This window comes from Diadema antillarum, unplaced genomic scaffold (assembly GCF_040938485.1).
Source record: "Diadema antillarum isolate AM-2024a unplaced genomic scaffold, OU_Dant_1.0 seq00000463_RagTag, whole genome shotgun sequence".
NCBI lineage: Eukaryota > Metazoa > Echinodermata > Echinoidea > Diadematoida > Diadematidae > Diadema > Diadema antillarum.
Genome location: NW_027271434.1, coordinates 1645976 through 1663644, shown reverse-complemented (window position 1 = coordinate 1663644; position 17669 = coordinate 1645976). Strand labels below are relative to the sequence as shown.

General features: G+C 39.8%; 1 protein-coding gene across 1 annotated transcript in view; it reads right to left on the bottom strand.

The window, feature by feature from the left end:
- Positions 1-6559: 6559 nt before the first annotated feature.
- The window catches only part of LOC139733235 (SPARC-related modular calcium-binding protein 1-like), a 51839-nt gene continuing 40729 nt past the window's right edge, over positions 6560-17669 (bottom strand). Inside the window, exons 10-12 of the mRNA XM_071644073.1 lie at positions 9276-9375; positions 8007-8248; positions 6560-6675 (exon numbers count right to left, since the gene is read on the bottom strand). Of these exons, the coding sequence (XP_071500174.1) occupies positions 6560-6675; positions 8007-8248; positions 9276-9375 (458 nt within the window). The remainder of the gene's footprint in view (positions 6676-8006; positions 8249-9275; positions 9376-17669) is intronic.

The window sequence follows — 17669 nt, the reverse complement described above, 5'->3', positions numbered from 1 at the left end:
CTGCATTGGTCACGTATAGCAGACCAATGCAAAGTATCAATACATGTACAAGTATATCAATCAACAGAATCAGACAGAATTCTCTAACTCAATGTGTCCTTCTCTGCATGAATCTATACGAGCGGTAAATGAAATTTGGCAACAAAGTAATTTTCCCCTTCAGTGTGCACACGAGAAACATAACAAGTGATGGAAATACGTCCAAAATTATCCATGGACATCATAGACATGAGAGTAATCTCACGTGCTGTTGGCTGTTAATATCATTGAACAGAACATAACGAAAACAAAACGAAAACAAAGATTAATTGAAAAGTGCGTGTATTGCTCCAAAGCCTCGAAGTCGTGTAACGCCCTCAACGGTCCACGCGTTCATGGTCGTTTAAAACTATCATATGTCACACGGGAGCTGGGTCCCTGCCTCAGAAACTACATTGATTTTGTACTTCTAATACACATAAATGACAAACTATTATTTCTGCAACCAATCAAATCACATCTTTGCCACAGAGGTAATTCGATGTTCGGAGTATGTTACGCACGTGCAGAGATCATACTTTCAAATTTTTATGGCAAATGCCCATATTTATTTCTAGTTTTAGGCCTTAAAGTACTTAATAATTTTCGGGAACACATTCAAAGCATTGAAACGTTCCTTCATGCGATAATGATTTACAATGTACTGTACACAGATCTTTAAGTCATATCCTACTCATAAACACACGGCATTGTGAATGAAAAGCTCGCAGAAGTCGGCGAGTGCACAACTCACTTCACTTTTAAATCTGTAAATATAAATTGGAAAGTCGCCTTTTGCTTCTGCTTGCTTACCTTTGTCATTATCAATTTTACCTGAATGGTAGGCCCTATGTACACGTGTATCACTTAAATACTTTTCTTTTATAGAATAACGACGAGGCGACTGCGAAAGTGGGGAAAATGCGAAGTACATAAAAAAGTACGAAAGTGACGAATAAATACGAGAAAGGAAATATAAACATGGCCACATTGCGCTATGGTCTTTGAGACCCGTTTTCTACAAAAGCGTTCGCGAAAGAGAAAGGAAAAATGCCGCACCTCGAACATCAACTCGCTGTTGCTGCAATTTACAATACTGTTCGTATTTTGATACAACCCTACTTACACAATTTAGAGTAAAAATATTTACAGATAACATTAGGATCAGTCATTTCTGAACTGGGCATTATGTACAAACATGTATATTGCTGGTTAAGATTACATAATAAGTCGAGTAAAAACATGCACGTCATTTAGATAAAAGTAAACTGGAAACAATGCCAAAGATTACAACTTAGATCACATCCTTTCACCTAATGTCACTCACCATTATTCCCCCCCCCCCAAATCGATCCCGATATGAAATTTCCGCGAAGTAGTCTTCCTTAGAATTGACTTCCATTTAATCGATCGCATAACAATATCGGTTTCCATAATTTGAAAAGCCGATCCATACATTCACAGCCGATGAAATTACACACAATTATTTTCTTCTAAGTTAAATGACTTTCTACTTTGAAACTAATGAACGCGTGTTCTTAACAAAGGTTTCACATTCTGCCATGAACATTCTCGTCCAACTACGGCGTACGCAAAATTCCTTTTCGTTAATCGATGCATGAAGAAAATTGGTTGGAGAAAGTCATAAAATATACATGATCATCGTGCTTTCCACCGTTGCATTGTATGAATCTCCACTTGTATCTAATTCTACTAGGTTTCAGGTTTTAACAAGATGTACGCCTACTTAACTTCTCAATATAAGCCCGTGCCTTAATCCACTAACTGCGGCGGTCACCCAGCCGCCTTCTAGCACACAGTGTCTTCTTGACTGGAAGAAGGTCACTGTGTGTAAGAAACTACCCGAGAGTTGTAGACGGGGAAACAGTGCGTTGATTGTATGTGTCTGTGATACTCATAACACATACAGATGTCACTTGCCATTTGTGAAGGGCACGAAAGAGATGGAGTTTCTCGAACAACATTGATATTTGATGACATGATACTCCCCCACCTCCCTCTACTCCATAAAAAAAACCCGACAAAATTGCCTTCTGATAACTGGCTGCTGGAATTACTCCATTAGGAATATTTAACATTCTCGACGTCATGTCTTTGCATATTTGCCATTTATCACTAGGTGTCAATTTAGCAATACTGGTAAAACACTCGATTGGCCTTTGAAACAGAAAACAAAAGAGATGTTTTATTAGTTTTCTGTTTTGTTTTCGTTTTGATTAGTATTTTTTTATTAGTTTTGTGTTTATTGGCTTGTTTGTTGGTAGGGTTACTGCTAACATGACGTCATGTCTTTACATATTTGCGGCGTGCCGTCTATCACAAGGTGTCAATTTAACAAAACTAGAAAAGCACTCGATTGACTTTTAAAACAGTATTGTTTGGATTTGTTTTGTGTTTGTTTGTTGGAGTTACAACTGATAACAGAATTATCAATCGACTTTGAAAATACATATATATCAATTTTGCATTCAAGTTGCAAATGATGTCATGGAACGACAGGGGCACTTAATCTCTCGTCCCAAAGACCTGCGCATTGGAATAATTGAGATAGTACGTAAGGGAATCTCAAAGAGAACGTTTATTTACAGAACAGCAGTTTCCGACACTGTTTACATTTAACTTATGATCACTTATAACGTGCTTCGATCTGGTAACAAAAATACGCTTTATATCCTATCTTTATCTGTTAAAAAGATCGTTCTTAGCATTCATCATTATTACGGTCAAATTACTTCCAAACAATGACTCAGAACATAGTATCTTTCACAAAAAAAAAAGGATGAAATGTGTCTTTTACAAGGAAAAAAGTTATCAAGATAATTCAAGCTTCTCTTTAACTTATAGTACATTTTTGACGACGATATTGTAACCGTGAGAGGTACGTGAAGGAATATTTATCGAAGCGTTGTGGCATTTTGCACTTTAATTCACATTAGCGGAAGTAGCGGTGTGGATTGGTGTGACCTCTATTCCGCGGGTCACTGGGCTTTCTCATTCTGTTTCATGTTTCCCCTCTTCACACGCAGACGACTTCCCCTGCCACTGTGGCTCCGACGTCGTGCCACGAAGACATCTTAATATATCATCGCCATAATGCGAGAGGCTGATTGGTACATGGGGAAGACGGGGAGGAAAATAGGGGGGGGGGGCAGACGTAAAGAGCGAGACGGAGGGTGTAAAGGAGGAGGGATCGAAAGACTTTATTTGGCAGGGGTGGATAGCTGTGTTCCAGAGTCGAAGATGTAAACACTGATCAAAGATTACCGGTAGGCAGAGGGACAGAAATGAGCCGGAGATTAATGTGAGTATACTACAGCTTTTCAAGTACGACGTAAAGACAGATACACGCGCAAAAAAAAAAAAAAAGTAAAAAAGTGTGAGGGAGTGGGTAGGAGTACAGAAGAGAAAGCATGTGTGAGAGGTACGGGGAATGCGAGATGTAAATGAGAATGGGATAAGTACGGAAGTACTTTGCAGGGAAACGAGATAGGGCCATTGACAAGAAAAGATGACCGAACCATGTGCAGTGTCTGATGTAGTGTTATGATTGAAGTTGACAGCCTACGGTGGAACTAATAACGTCTTAACCAAGAGGGGTGGGAGACTTAGGGCTGCTAGAATGATAGACTCTATAGATTGAGGGTACATGGTGTGAGGATAGACTTACACAGGAGCTTGGGAAAATGTCAATGAAGCCTCGAGGACTGACGTCATAGGGGGAAAACAGGAATGGAACGGTAGAGATAATAAATACGATGATCTGAAGAACTTGAGATGCTGATCAGATAGTGATAGATATAGAGAACGAAAGATGGAGCAAAGGATGTGAGTAACTGTTAGGATGTGGCAATAGATTACGTTGATGGGTGAAAATAATTACAGGGTTAAACATTTGAGAGGAGCGGGAGAGGAGCGGGAGAGGAGGGGGAGAGGAGGGGGAGAGGAGGGGGAGAAGAGGGGGCTAGAGAAGGGGCAGGAGGTGGAGAGGGAGGAGAAGGGGTGTGGATCGGTATTCCTGTACATACTAGTAGATTGGTATCAAATTGGTCATCATAAAGAGATGTGTATCACCAATGTCTGTGAGAGACATTAACCCCCCTGGCTTCATCTTGCAGTCTCGTTGATGTCATGTCCCGAACATCGCGAGCCGAGAGGGGCTAGCAAATGTCATTTGGGACCAGACTTGAAGCGGAGATGATTGATGCCCAAGATGACGAGCTGCCGCCAGTGGAAGAGGATGCGGTGAGTCACGGCAAAGAGGTGGAGAGGAGGAGGAGGAGGAGAATGCGTGATTGACAGATAAATCCATGCATCCCGTCGTCGATGTACATGTGCGTCCCTCTTTTCCTGCCATCATATTATCGTTGAGACTGGCTGTCTAGCCGTGCCTTCTATATTTATAAAACATTCGTAAGAGAAGGCGAACATATCTACCGACACACATCAAACAAAGCGGAGACTGTTCCTCATTTCTCAGCTTGAAATTAATTTCACCACGATCGTCTTGTCAAATTTGCCGTAATGGCATTCCATTAGGATCATTATTCATCCATTCATGTTTGTCATCCCAAAAGTTGGAAAAGGCGTCCTCTCCGTGCCAGGTCACACTTTAACCCCATCCATCCTGTCGCCACAGGAGGAGGAGGATGACATAGCCACACATCGAGAGAGCACTAACTTGCAGTCATTATGTCATATATGGCCCTGAAGACTTCGTTTCCTCTCATCCTCTCCCCAAACGATTAACCTCCTATCATTCGCTCTTCATTTCTCCTATCATTCACTCTTCATTTCGGCATCATCCACAAAGCTGTGCCACTTCCTATCAACTGTCACCCACATTCCAGCGCGTGAAGACTTCCGTCAGAATAAATGCTCATCCTTAACACACACAGACACACACGCAAATTTGTGTGTGGAACGACGTGGCTGCCAAGGTCTGTGCAGTCCAATTCCCAAACGTCCCTGGCCGCTGATATTTATTTCACTCGGGATGCAAAAGGGTTAATACGCGCAGGATATGTCTCTTTCACTTTCACGTGTGACATTTTCCGTGTCGTGTGATGACGAACAGACTTGGATGGAGGCGAGTGCATTCACATTACCGAGTGAGTCGATCAACTGTGGAGGATTTTTTTAAAGACAAAAAAGAAAGAAAGAACAAATTAAAGCCTAAAGAATGATGTGTGTGTCGAATAAATGTTGGAAAGTTTCATTGCACGAAGGATGCAAACCTTATTCTACGCACGTCAAAACATCTATACAATTATGCACAATTTACCACACACACTTAGATAGAAGACCTGACATTACAATGCTAGAAGTGCCCGCAGGCAAAAGTGCACTTCTCTGGCAAGTACTGCAATGACAACACCAGAGCTTTCTCAATGGTTTCTTCTCTCCTCACTCAAGCTCGTTGATGTAGCTAGAAAGGTGAACCAAAGGTCTCGAGATTCGTCGAATTCAGTCTCCCCTCCGTACTAGTTAACAATATACCCACCCGTCGACACCATCATGTTTGCACTTCTTTGCTGTCTTCTTCTGCATCTTTTGCATGCAGTGGTTGCTGGAGACGGAACTTTCGTTTGAGTAGGCCTATATCTTAACACTCCTATAATGGTAAGACCTGAACTTGGTTAAGCTCAACATGTGATGTGTGTGTCGATTACTTTACTTTCATGTTAATCAGTCATCTTGCTCAAAGTTTCAAGCTCATGCAACAATGGACATTATATATACATATTTTCAAATATGAGGTCAAGCTGAGAGTTAACACAAGAACCATACACACTAGGAAGAGTCTAGACTAAGAAAATAAACCTAAAACATGACAAGAAACACCGATAGTAAAGTTTCTATATGTTGGCCAACACAGTAAACTGTACTGACATCACATGTCATAAACAAGAAAAAAAAAATTGGAAGGAAGTTTTGGGGTTTTGCTAAAAGTGAGGGCGCCTAACAACCTTCAAGCAGAATTAACTATCTACTTGATCACCCATCCTCCATATAAATGTGTTTTTCCGCAAACATTTCTGTTTTACCTTACCATGTCAGAATAGCCTTCATCATACCCTGCTTGAACATCCTTCCTACACGCTGGGAGTTTGATACAGATGACCTCATCCGTAATAGAGACACACGGATGACTCTTTCACCACACTCACTCCCTCACGCACACACACTCAAACCAGTACATACCAGACGAAACCATACACACACGAAATCATACACACAGACATGATAAAGATGTTATTGCAGATCAACTCCCATTATCAATAATCATGTCCACTTTGTCATTTAAAAAGTCTTCAAAAGTTTGCTTATTTGGTGATATGAGAATGAGTAGAGACCGTTGCATTTCAGTGCGTATGATATTATCTCTGACCACATGTGTAACAGCTTGTCACATCATTCTGTTCATGCTGATAACTTCTCTATTCAACTTTCACCAACAGGTCAGCAATAATTCCTGTAGAAAAAAAGGTGGTGTCAAGAGAAGGTTGCCATGCTCAAATTGTTACTCTCTATCATCTAGAAGGGGGTGGTTAAGATGGATGTGGATGGTTACGTTAAGGAGATCAGAGGGGCACTTACTGAAAGGATTTCTCCCCCTTCGCGGCGGGGCTTCCGTCGCTGCAGATGGAGAGAACGTGAGAGACGATGACGTGTGAGGACACAAATATTGAGATCGCTATCAGCTGATGAATTCATATTCAAACATGTCTTAAAGGAAAATTCCATTCGTACTAGTAATTAAATTCTTTTGCATGAACGCAGAGAAAAAAAATGGAAAGTGAAAAAGTGAAAAAATCGGACACATTAAAAAAATTTTGAAAAAACGTTAAGCGAGTAAGACAAATTGGCAGGTCTGTGTAATCTAGGTGATGGGCAGTTCTATTTTGTTTGGACACATAATTTAACTAATTCTCTTTTCCTCAAATATTTGGGCACGGGCAGAACTTATACTCTGAGGACACGCAAAATATGTATTACTCTAAATACATATACCAAGATTAGGTCTGAAGAAAGTTTTTCTTGCGATAATATGAAAATCGGGAAATTTTTGTGTACAAACCGAATACAGAGCGCCTCATCAGCTAGATCACACAGAGCTGTCAATTTGTCTAACTCTCTTAACTTTTTTCATTCATAAATTGTGTGTGTGTGTGTGTGTGTGTGTGTGTGTGTGTGTGTGTGTGTGTGTGTGTGTGTGTGTGTGTGTCACTGATCTATACTTATTTGTTTTGTTTTGTTTTCTAACAAAGCCAGATAATATCAGGATGAAACTTCCCTTTAAAGTGACGAATTGTGGATCCAGACACTAAGATTCTGGCAGGCGCCCCCCTCCTTTTTTTTTGGTACACTTTGGAATACTGCAGCCTGGTTGCGGGGTTTTCCCCGTCTTTCCTTGTGGGTATCATATAAGGGAATTCGTAAATCTTCCGTACAACTCTATTTGACATGGCTGCAGCAAAGATTATGAACACATAAAACATCAAAATAAACATATTTGTGACTCTATGGGATAGTCTTTTCAATCGTTTCATCATAATTCTGTTCACCACAACCCACTCATACTTACTTATCAAATTAGCTTTAAAAAGTGTTCTCTGCTCTGGCCAACAACCCATTTAATTCAACAATCAACTTCAGGTCGGAAGTCAAAAACTCTTAGGCCTACTTAATTATGTTGCTGAAATCGGAGTCATTCTGACGCTAGCTTGAACTAAACCTCGAATGGATGACCACGAAAACAAGTAGACTGTTGTTATCACTTTGGTAGCAATAGAAAATACCGACAGAAAGAGAATAAGGGGAAATGAAAGAATGAAATGACAAAAGAAAGGGTTTGACACAAATACATCGGAACCAAAAAAGGAGAAATCAAAGTTGTTGTTTTTTTTTAAATCACGCACAAGTAAACTACAGTCAAATTATAAAGGAAACCAATGCATATCACTTACTTGGTGTAATATCAAAACAGAATAACCATTCTCGGAGAAGAAGTCTCGAGTCTTGGTTGCTGTCGCAGTAATCTAAAAAGTTATTCCGGCATTTCTTGCTGGTCTTTATGGCGTTTATGTCAGCTGCGAACGGTTCAATCTCTTTACTCTCCAGTATGACGTTGCTATTTCGGTCCAGCTGGCCGAACTTCCAGATAACGGCTTCTTCTTTCACATTATTGCTCAGCTCTACCAGCGCAGGCCTGAAGAGTGAAATATAGATAAATTCGGTGTACAATATTATGATTGAAATATATGCTTACATTTGTATATAGGTCAAGTAAACGCAAGAATCCTGAAGAAGAAACAAATCAGAAGATGTAGTGACATAAATGTATACTGCAGATGAAAAACAAGGCCAGTCTGACAGAAAATGAAAGAATAAAATGGGAAATGGGAATAAATTTTAATCAGTATTGCACTTCAATGAAGGATACACGAAATTGGCCATTGCCCTTGGCGAAAGAGAACGTAAAGCAACACAACTAGCAGTTAATACTGCAGACTTCGTTAAGTAAAACGCTGAGTCCCATATACTTCCTAAGGTGTGAATCAAGTTGTCTGCTTCTTCTCCATTTCTTTTTTTTTTTCTTTGTGTAATTCAGTTTCAGTCTTTCTGATTTCATATGCAAGATATACAACTCAGAGAATAGGAAATCAGTTCAGCGGCTTGAGTGTAGCTTGATAATATCACTATCATTTGAAATACATGAAATGATAAAATGTAAAAGAATATCCTGGAATGACAGTTGCACGCCAAAGATAAAGTGGAAGTGAAATCGATCTCGTACTTTGCTGTAAACAAAAGTTCTGAAAGGGAATATTGAGAGATTTTCAGACAGAATTCTTGTAGTGGATGCAGCGAGGGATTATAAACGATAGTGGCTTGTAGTCTTTAGCGTGTTTACGCGGGTTTTATAATCACATGTGAGCCAATCACTTTGTATAAACACCCACCTCATTCCCGGGGAACTCATGTTTGTTTGTTTGTTTGTTTGTTTGTTTGTATTCTTATTTTTATTATTAATTGTTTTAAAGGGGTATGGTCCATGGGCAACTCCCTCCCCTTAACTCCCACCGCCCCTTTCCGTGGCCAATGCAAACTGCAGTTTAATATTCTGTTTCTTATGTATACTGTATAGAATCATGCCGGAAAGAAATCTAAATTCAGACCGGCATAATGATATGTCCAAAGATATTCTATGATTGAGCCACAATATCTCGACTTACGTAGTGGTCTCAGTACTGAGTGTGTCCAGTCCCGCCATTTCTTGATACAGCTTTTCGACTACCTTGATGAGGAATCGCTTCTTTTTATGATTTGGACAACCTGAAAGAACATTAAAAAAAAATGTGGAATAGGGTTATTTAAAGGTCACGCACATTGAGGAACTACATACCAACTCATCACGGACTATGATTCTGATATGATGTTGAATACGTATTCTTTCTATCAGACATTTTGTCAGATAATGTTAATCACTCAGGACCGCATTTCAATGGGAACAGTCTAAGAAAAGAACAATGATAGATGGAAACACCATTAAACCATTTCGACTCGTACTAATGTGGATAATTGCATATCTTTCATAGCAAACTTCCCTGAGGATTTTTCTTCCAACGGTATCCACATTTTTTTATTTATCATTTATTCTCTTTTCTATTTATTATTCATTCATGTTTTCTTTAAAAATACAGGGTAGGCACATTCAGTTCGATAACTGCTTTACAATGGCGCCCTGTATATACACAAAATATAAAGTAACAATACATTTATAGTAACATGATTCACACGATGACAGATCAATGTCAGAAACAAACAATTTTTTTTTCATGAACTACATTTCTGTTACGTACTATATACTGCATCAAAGGTTATACGGCCTTAGCAATTTGGAAAAGGGGATAGTATACAACCATAAACAAAAGAAAAAATGTCTAATGGGTGTGACAATGAAAAAGAAATATAGATCTTGTTGTATTCATGAGAGAAAAAATTAAGGCCTGCGGATAAATCTTAAACAATTTATTTCGAATATATTCAGAGATGAAGACAGTTGTACTGCAATTTGGAGTTTGTTGAAAATAGAGCTCCCGGTGAACGAAAAGGAACGTTTCTTATATTCAGTTTTCGGGAAAGGTATTGATAAAGTGCAATTCTGAGAATATCGTGTTTTGTAGTAATTGGTCGAATAAGAAGTAACCAAAGGGTTTAAATAAGTAGGTACCAGATTATGAAGGATTTTGAAGGTGAGTATGCAATAATGTAGCTTGATTCTTTCTTCAATAGAGAGCCAGTTTAAAGTGGTGAGCAGAGAGCACTGGGGTGTATAGCAATCAACATTAAGCACTAATCGCGCATATCTATTCTGCATCCTTTCTAGCTTTTGCACATTGGTTTCAGAACAACTCCCCCATGCCGTGCAACAGTAATGAATACGTGGTGATATAAAAGCAAAATATAAATTGATCAACATTTTTTGAGGTAATATGTTTTTTATACGGCGAATGCATCCTATTGCTCGAGATATCTTTCCACGTACATAAGAATATGATCATTCCATAATAGTTGTGAGTCTTTCACTTCATTGTAATAATATGTAAGTGTAAAGCTAAATAAAGGAAATTGAAACAGGGAGCTTAGGTTAGGCATATGGGTGCAAAATACTGCCCTCTCAAAGAGATAGTTGCGTCGTTTTCACAACTTCGTGTAAATGTAGGCCTAAAAATCATGAAATCTATATTGATGCTTTTAGCACCAATATAGCTGGCGTTCACTGGGCGTTCACATCTCAGTTATTCAGTGGGGGTCATCCCACGAGCTAGGCACCCACGAGTCATACAGCCCACTTGCTAGACAATTAATGTCCATGAGTCATACGCCGATGCGTCATACAGCCCACGAGCTAAACAAGGAAAATAGGCCCACAAGGTAGTCACTAGGCAAACAAGGTCCACGAGCTCGACACGAGGCAAAACGGTCCAAGAACTCAACAACGCTCTTTTTTTGTCTAGTGTCTTGCTCGTAGACCTTTGCCTAGTGTCCAGCTCGTGGATCGTATAGCTCATGGGCCTATTTTACATGATGACAAGCTCATGGGTCTTGTTCGCTTATAGCTAGCGGCGGCCTGTATGACTCGTGGGTAGTATTACTCGTGGGCAGTATTACTCGTGGGTTATATGACTCGTGGGTGTCGAGCTCGTGACGTGCACCCATACAATGAGGCTAGTGTTCGGTAACAACCCCTAATGAAGCACTACTTATCTTGTCGATGTGGGCTGTATGATAATGTTATTACCATTGTTAAATGGCTAACATCAGCTATCCAAAGAAGGGAAACGAAAAAAGTGACTTCCGTTCCCAATAGCGTTTTTGCTTCAACCGGTCATGCACGCACGCACAAACACACACACAAGCAAACACATACACACACATTCATTATTTGCTGAAGCCACTCGTGCTCACACCACCACTTCCAAAGCCAATCGTACCATGGTCATACTACACTACAAAAGCAGAAACGAGAATCCCCCACCGGCTGACACATTAAATATTTTCCCCTTTTATCGTGCTTTAAGAATATGAAACCAAAATTATCCAAACATGGCCCTGGGCAGAAAGGGAAGAAAACCGTCAAATTTGATACGGCCTCACGCTGTGCTCTCGGTAAACGTAACTGCGTGAGTCTATGACCTGCCGTATCGGAGCATGCCTCTGATATTACGGACTCCGTTGCTTGACAAATTTGTACATGATGTATGATACGCCGGCAAGGTCAAAGGCCAGACTCCCATGGACAAACTATGGGTTATAGAGATTATGAAGAAAGTTCAAATACAGTTACGAACATTATTACCCCACCAAGAGACACACTAAGGAGATTTCGTGTGTTGACTTTATTCATTGTTCATTTCAGGTAAGTAGTTTACGATAATCTCTCTTGCATTCATCATGCCGTTATCATTTCAAAGTCTGCAATATTCCCTCATTTTCTAATGGATACGACTAATCAAAGACAGACAGAAATTCATGCCAAATGGAAAACAAAATCCATGACTCTCACGATACAGTGTACTTCTGAACGAGCAATTTAAAGCAACAGCAACAATAGCCGAACTCTTTGCATCATTCTATTTTTGCCCAATGTAATCCGTTTGCCGTGTGCACTGAAACAGCGGTAATGTAAAGTGGTAGATGTGGGAGGCATCCCTTTGTCTCGCGAGGCAATGAAAAGGAAAGGTTAGAGATAATAACTGCGACATGTACCTGTCACACTGGTACAAGACGATCCGCTATTAATTATTATATTTAGACTACTGTATACGCCGAATATTTCGCGAGGTTTTTATTTTCGCAAATTTTCCGAGTCATGTGCTATTCGCGAAATTAAAGTCCCAATTCGCGAAAATTTAGACTCGCTAAATATATGGCGTATCTCTGACTCAGTACCACACTTTGAACCTCTGTCAGAATTACGTTACTGATATTCTATTTCGGAAACGAGAGTGAGCATTATGACTCAAAAATAGTGACGCTTTGTCGAAATTGAGAAGTAGACGATTTTTGTTTTTACATGAGGATTCCAGCTTTTGGTCCTCTGCGTTAAATCATAGCAATTCATAAACACCGAGTTTCAGTCAATTTGACAAATATTTGACACTCCCTCGTGGCTTTAATCATTACCTCCTCTCTAGAGCATCATTAGCATTACACATTCAGACGTGGGGATACTTTTTTTTTCTTTCCGACTTTTGACGTCCGATGTCCTCTTGGTTGTTTGGTGGATGTCAGAGTTAAGGGAAAAGACGAATCATATCACAAGTGACACCAGGCTTTAATTTGTTAGTCCTATAACAGGCCTTGGCAAAGACAAGGGTCTGTCAACGCTAATTTCACGCCCGTGGAGAGCCTTGATTTACGATTGCCGGGCAATAAGCGAACGTGCACGCAGAAACGTGCAGCGAAGTGAACAATAACAGATTTCAGACACAAATATTGTTACTCCATCAGCTTGCCTACTCACACCCCTTCTCTATCCCACAAGGCGCGTTTACACAGGAGAAATATTTACACTGGCTTGATTACATGTTTGATAATTGGTAGTGTACTAAAAGAGATACCAAGATTGACGGTTAATCTAGGTCACCACGTTTTATGATCCCTCGTACTTTTGAAGACCAACTGAGCCTCCGAGCAAATACTTTGCCCCTTTAAACAGGATGAATGACAGGTATATTGGTATGTCTAGTTGATAGCCAGTGTTAGCACCTGAGTCAATTCTGCACACAAGGACAAGTTATAAATGTCCATTATATGTGGTTGCAGTCTTCATTGGTTATGCGTGCTGCAACACACAAAATAATACCATCCAGCCTGGTTATTAGGTAGCCTATATACTTTAGGTGATTCTCGTCGGACAGAAGAAATATGGTGAATTTTCATGCTTTTAAAAATGACATGAATCACAAAAGACTGAGTTACCTGTGAAAGAAATTCATCGGTCATGTCCAGAAAATTGGCAGATAGGCAAACAATGCAGACAACAGGCAACGGTAATTATACAAATCTTAGGAATCTAGGCAGGGTCCACATGTACTGAATCTACAAATAAAAGTGATTCGTTTGATTTACGGATGCGAGAAACTCGCTTCTCTTTCAAAACCTCATATATCGTCATCATGGATATATATTAAGTAATTTTACCCGATCAAAATTACATCAAACATATATAAATCATATCAATTATTATATTATTATTATTATAAACAAGACGACATTTCAAAGGGAGATTTTTACAGAGAGAAAAGAATGAGTGAACTGACCTAAAATAGAATTTTAAGCATACGCAAAATCTTGGTCTGTGCAGCTTGCCAAAAACAAACAAACAAACAAATAAAAACTAACAGTTTGCTTCTGACATGAAAACGTCAAGAAACATAAAATATAAACCATAATGACTTGTAACATCTAATCCATTTTCGAGAAAGATGTAAACAGTTTAACTATGTGACGATTCAGTCTCGTGACAGAAAACCATGGTAACTACGGGTCTACATTCAGTGGGTGATATTATAGCGAGACGTTTCAGCTGACTGAACAGAAAAAAAAATCTGGTGCAAACTAGATATGAAAAAAAAAAAAACATCCACGTGCTCGAAGATGGACGAAACTATTCTTTTTAGCTTTGTCTATAGTTCATAATCGAATTTTCTTGGCGATTTATGGGTCACTTAAAAAACCGCTTACGATTATGTTTCGTATTCCACGCACGGAAACTTGGCACGGTGCGGACAGACAGCGGGTTATACCGCCGGCAAGTAGGGTGCTTCGAGCCCAACGCGGTGGGGTGACTGCCCCCTTGCCCTCCACCGGGCAAGCTCAGATGGACATAGAGATGGGTAGAGCAAAGTCACCGGTAAAGAAATGCTTAGAACGTATTTTATTGGATCAAGAAGTTCAACGATGAACCCAACTGGTGCTCTGATGGAAAAAAAAAAGAGGGAGGGAGAGGTTTGCATGGCAAACACTTTCAGCAAATAATAATAACTAAAAAAAAAAGTTATTTATCCAAGCTTTTCTTCAGGGCGGAAGGAGAAAGTGCGGTTGTTTTTAAATGCCCTTCACACAGTGGTGTCATCAGAACTTCTTCTCTTTAGTTGTTTGTTTGTTATTGTTTGAAAGGAAGAAGAGCTCCCGAAAGGTCCGTATCACGAGTAAAATAATTACATTAGAGATTCAATTTTCAGAAAACATATTTTTTAAGTAGATCACAGTTGCTTTTTGAAAGTACCGTCGTTAGTAGGTCACGGGGCTTGTTAAAACGTATCACCTTTTAAAAGTCTACTTTTAGATAACATAACAACAATTTGTCTCGTATTAAACCAGGGCTGTGTTATATATCATCTCGATAAATCTCAGACAAAATTTGATCCTTTTCTACCAACCAGGTGGGAAAGCATGAAGTTTCTTTCTAATCTCGATTTCATACTTCACGGAGGCAGATCCTCCCGCATAGATATCAGAATAAGTTAGTAAAAGACGATCCTTCGCTACAAGTTACGGTAATGGAGGTCGGAAGAGTTTACTTTTGCTGTCAAAAACCGTAGCGCAGAGGAATTCCTCGCTTGACACTGACGCTAGCTCCACGTGTATCTTTCATCAAATCGAGGGTGTTTTTTTATTCCCTCATCCCCTTCCTCCTTACCCTTGCACCGGGATTATTAATTTGTGATTGGTAATGAAAAAACCGTACGAAGATTTCATGATCAAGGTCAGACACGGTGGTATCATGTTGGGTGAATAACGCATTATATTGTCATTGGCGGATTGATGGAATTATGTTTGGGGATGTTAAACAGATAATTCGACGCAGCAAACACGAGAGCCGTATACGCGGGGTCGCCTGAACTGTGCTGTACTATTGGAAGCCACCAACAAGACGACTCAATAGCACCTCCACAAGTTGATAAAGTATATCAGTATATTTCATATTCCATCCTGGCTCTTTAAGGACAAGTCATATGTGACTTTCGTTCGTACAAAATGTCATGCATCTTTGAAAAGGTGGCATTTTTTTATATACAATAAATCCAGAAGACATCCACTGTCACAAAGAACACGGAATTTAGCGTAAACTTTGCCCACTACATAATTATTATTATCTATACTAAAAATTGTGATGCCACACCATACATGCTACCAGCAGGGAGTATATTTAGGCCATTTGGAAAAAAAAAAATTGTTTTGTGAGAGGGTTTAGCCAAAATGATGCAGCCACGCAATATTTCAACATGCTGAATATTTATCATAATCGTCTTGAGTAATTCGACGCAAAACAGTTATCAACATTGGAGACAAAAAAAGTTAACGACTTCAAGAAGCTAAGAACATTTGATATGATTTCACCAGTGGCGATTGTACGCATCGAGCATGAAATGAAACATAGATTATATATAGTTCCGGAAGAGAGCGACAAGAGTCGTTTTACTTTCATAAATTCACTGTTTACCGGCGACTGAAACTAGAAAGCATTTGTTCATGTCAGTTTGCTGAGGACAGCCGAAGGCACATAATTGTTCTCTCTGAACAACCGGAACTACTACGCTGATTCATCAAAGAGAGATTTATCATAACATTTCATTTCTCTCTTTTTCCCCTTCCTTGCAATAAATGCTATAATAGACTTCCAACCTCTTCGAGCTCCTTGGTCAGAGTTGATGGCTGCCCGTAGACCACAGGCTAAATGTACACACATGTTCCGGAGGAAAAGGGCCAGCAGCAAGCGCTGTATCAGAATCAGCGGGGATTATTTAGATAGGCGTAATTGCGAATCTTTTCCACCACAACCGACAGTTGATTTTTCGAAAGAAGTCAAAGCCGCAGCACTCCTTTGGGAGCAGATGAGGGTGTTATGATACACAAGTGGCCATTATACTGCCAAGCAGCGGCACCACGCAGGGGAAAGATGACTATTCTTGAGACACGGATCATGAAACGCCTATAGTAAGAACCAATCCAACAAATAGGGTTTGTTGATGTTTTTGTCTTTTGAATGAAAAGTTTTACTTGACGAAACCGCGAACAATTATGTGCAATTACCGTGCGGTCAATAGATATTATCTCCCTCGAAAATAGGCCTAGGAGTGTATGAGGTCATTTGAGTCGACCCATGAGAGTGAATTGAGATTCCCGATCACCCAGGCCACAGCAGTGATACTTCCTGAAATATGAACACGATGCACTTTCCTTGAGGCATCACATACTCGGTCCCTTGTTTGATCTCATCCGCGAGCGATTTGGGGCATTGAACCCCAAAGCTACTCCTCAGTATCACAAAATAGCAGGACAAAGTATTTGGAGTAAAAGGTGTGCAAGTCTAAAAAAAAAAAGGAAGCAGCAAATGACGAAATAGTAGTGATAGCATGGGTAGCAGAAGAAGCAGAAGTATACAGGTTGCACTGCAGTGGTGAAAGTAGAAAGCGAGTAGAAGAAACAAATACACTTGTACCAGTAATTGACAGTTCATATTTCCCTTCCAGTCAGGCTTTTGGCTTCTTTTAGAAAGAAGAGTAAGCAGTGTACCTTATCAGAATAGTGTCAGATTAGCGATGTGAAGGAATGAATTACCATACTGGTAACATTATCTTTTTGATGACAAGTCCAAAAGATCACAGATCAAAGTTAGCACGAGTGGTATCTCTCTATTTCACGCATTATCGATACAGCACACTTGTAGACGGTCTTTCCTTCCTTTAACTTTCTTCAGCCGACATGTACACATAGGCTGGTGATATTACGTTGCAGGAAAATTGGAATACAGGTGAATAGGTGACTGATACATGATTGAATACGAATCCCCCAGCCGGGACCCCTTTCCAGTCACAACAATGAGCGTTTTAAGAACAGTCACTCCCGCCCAATCTCAGAAAACCCAATTCTCACACATTGCAAGAATTTTCAAACAGTACTCCTTTTCTGTCTGTATGTACATTTGTATTTCTCCTTCTCCTTCTAGCTTTCCTTTTCTCTATTTCTATTTCTGCAGTTGTGTAACAGAGTGGGCAACCAGGTCCATGGTACAAAACACGACACCACAGTGGCACAATAAGGATATTTTCACTGGC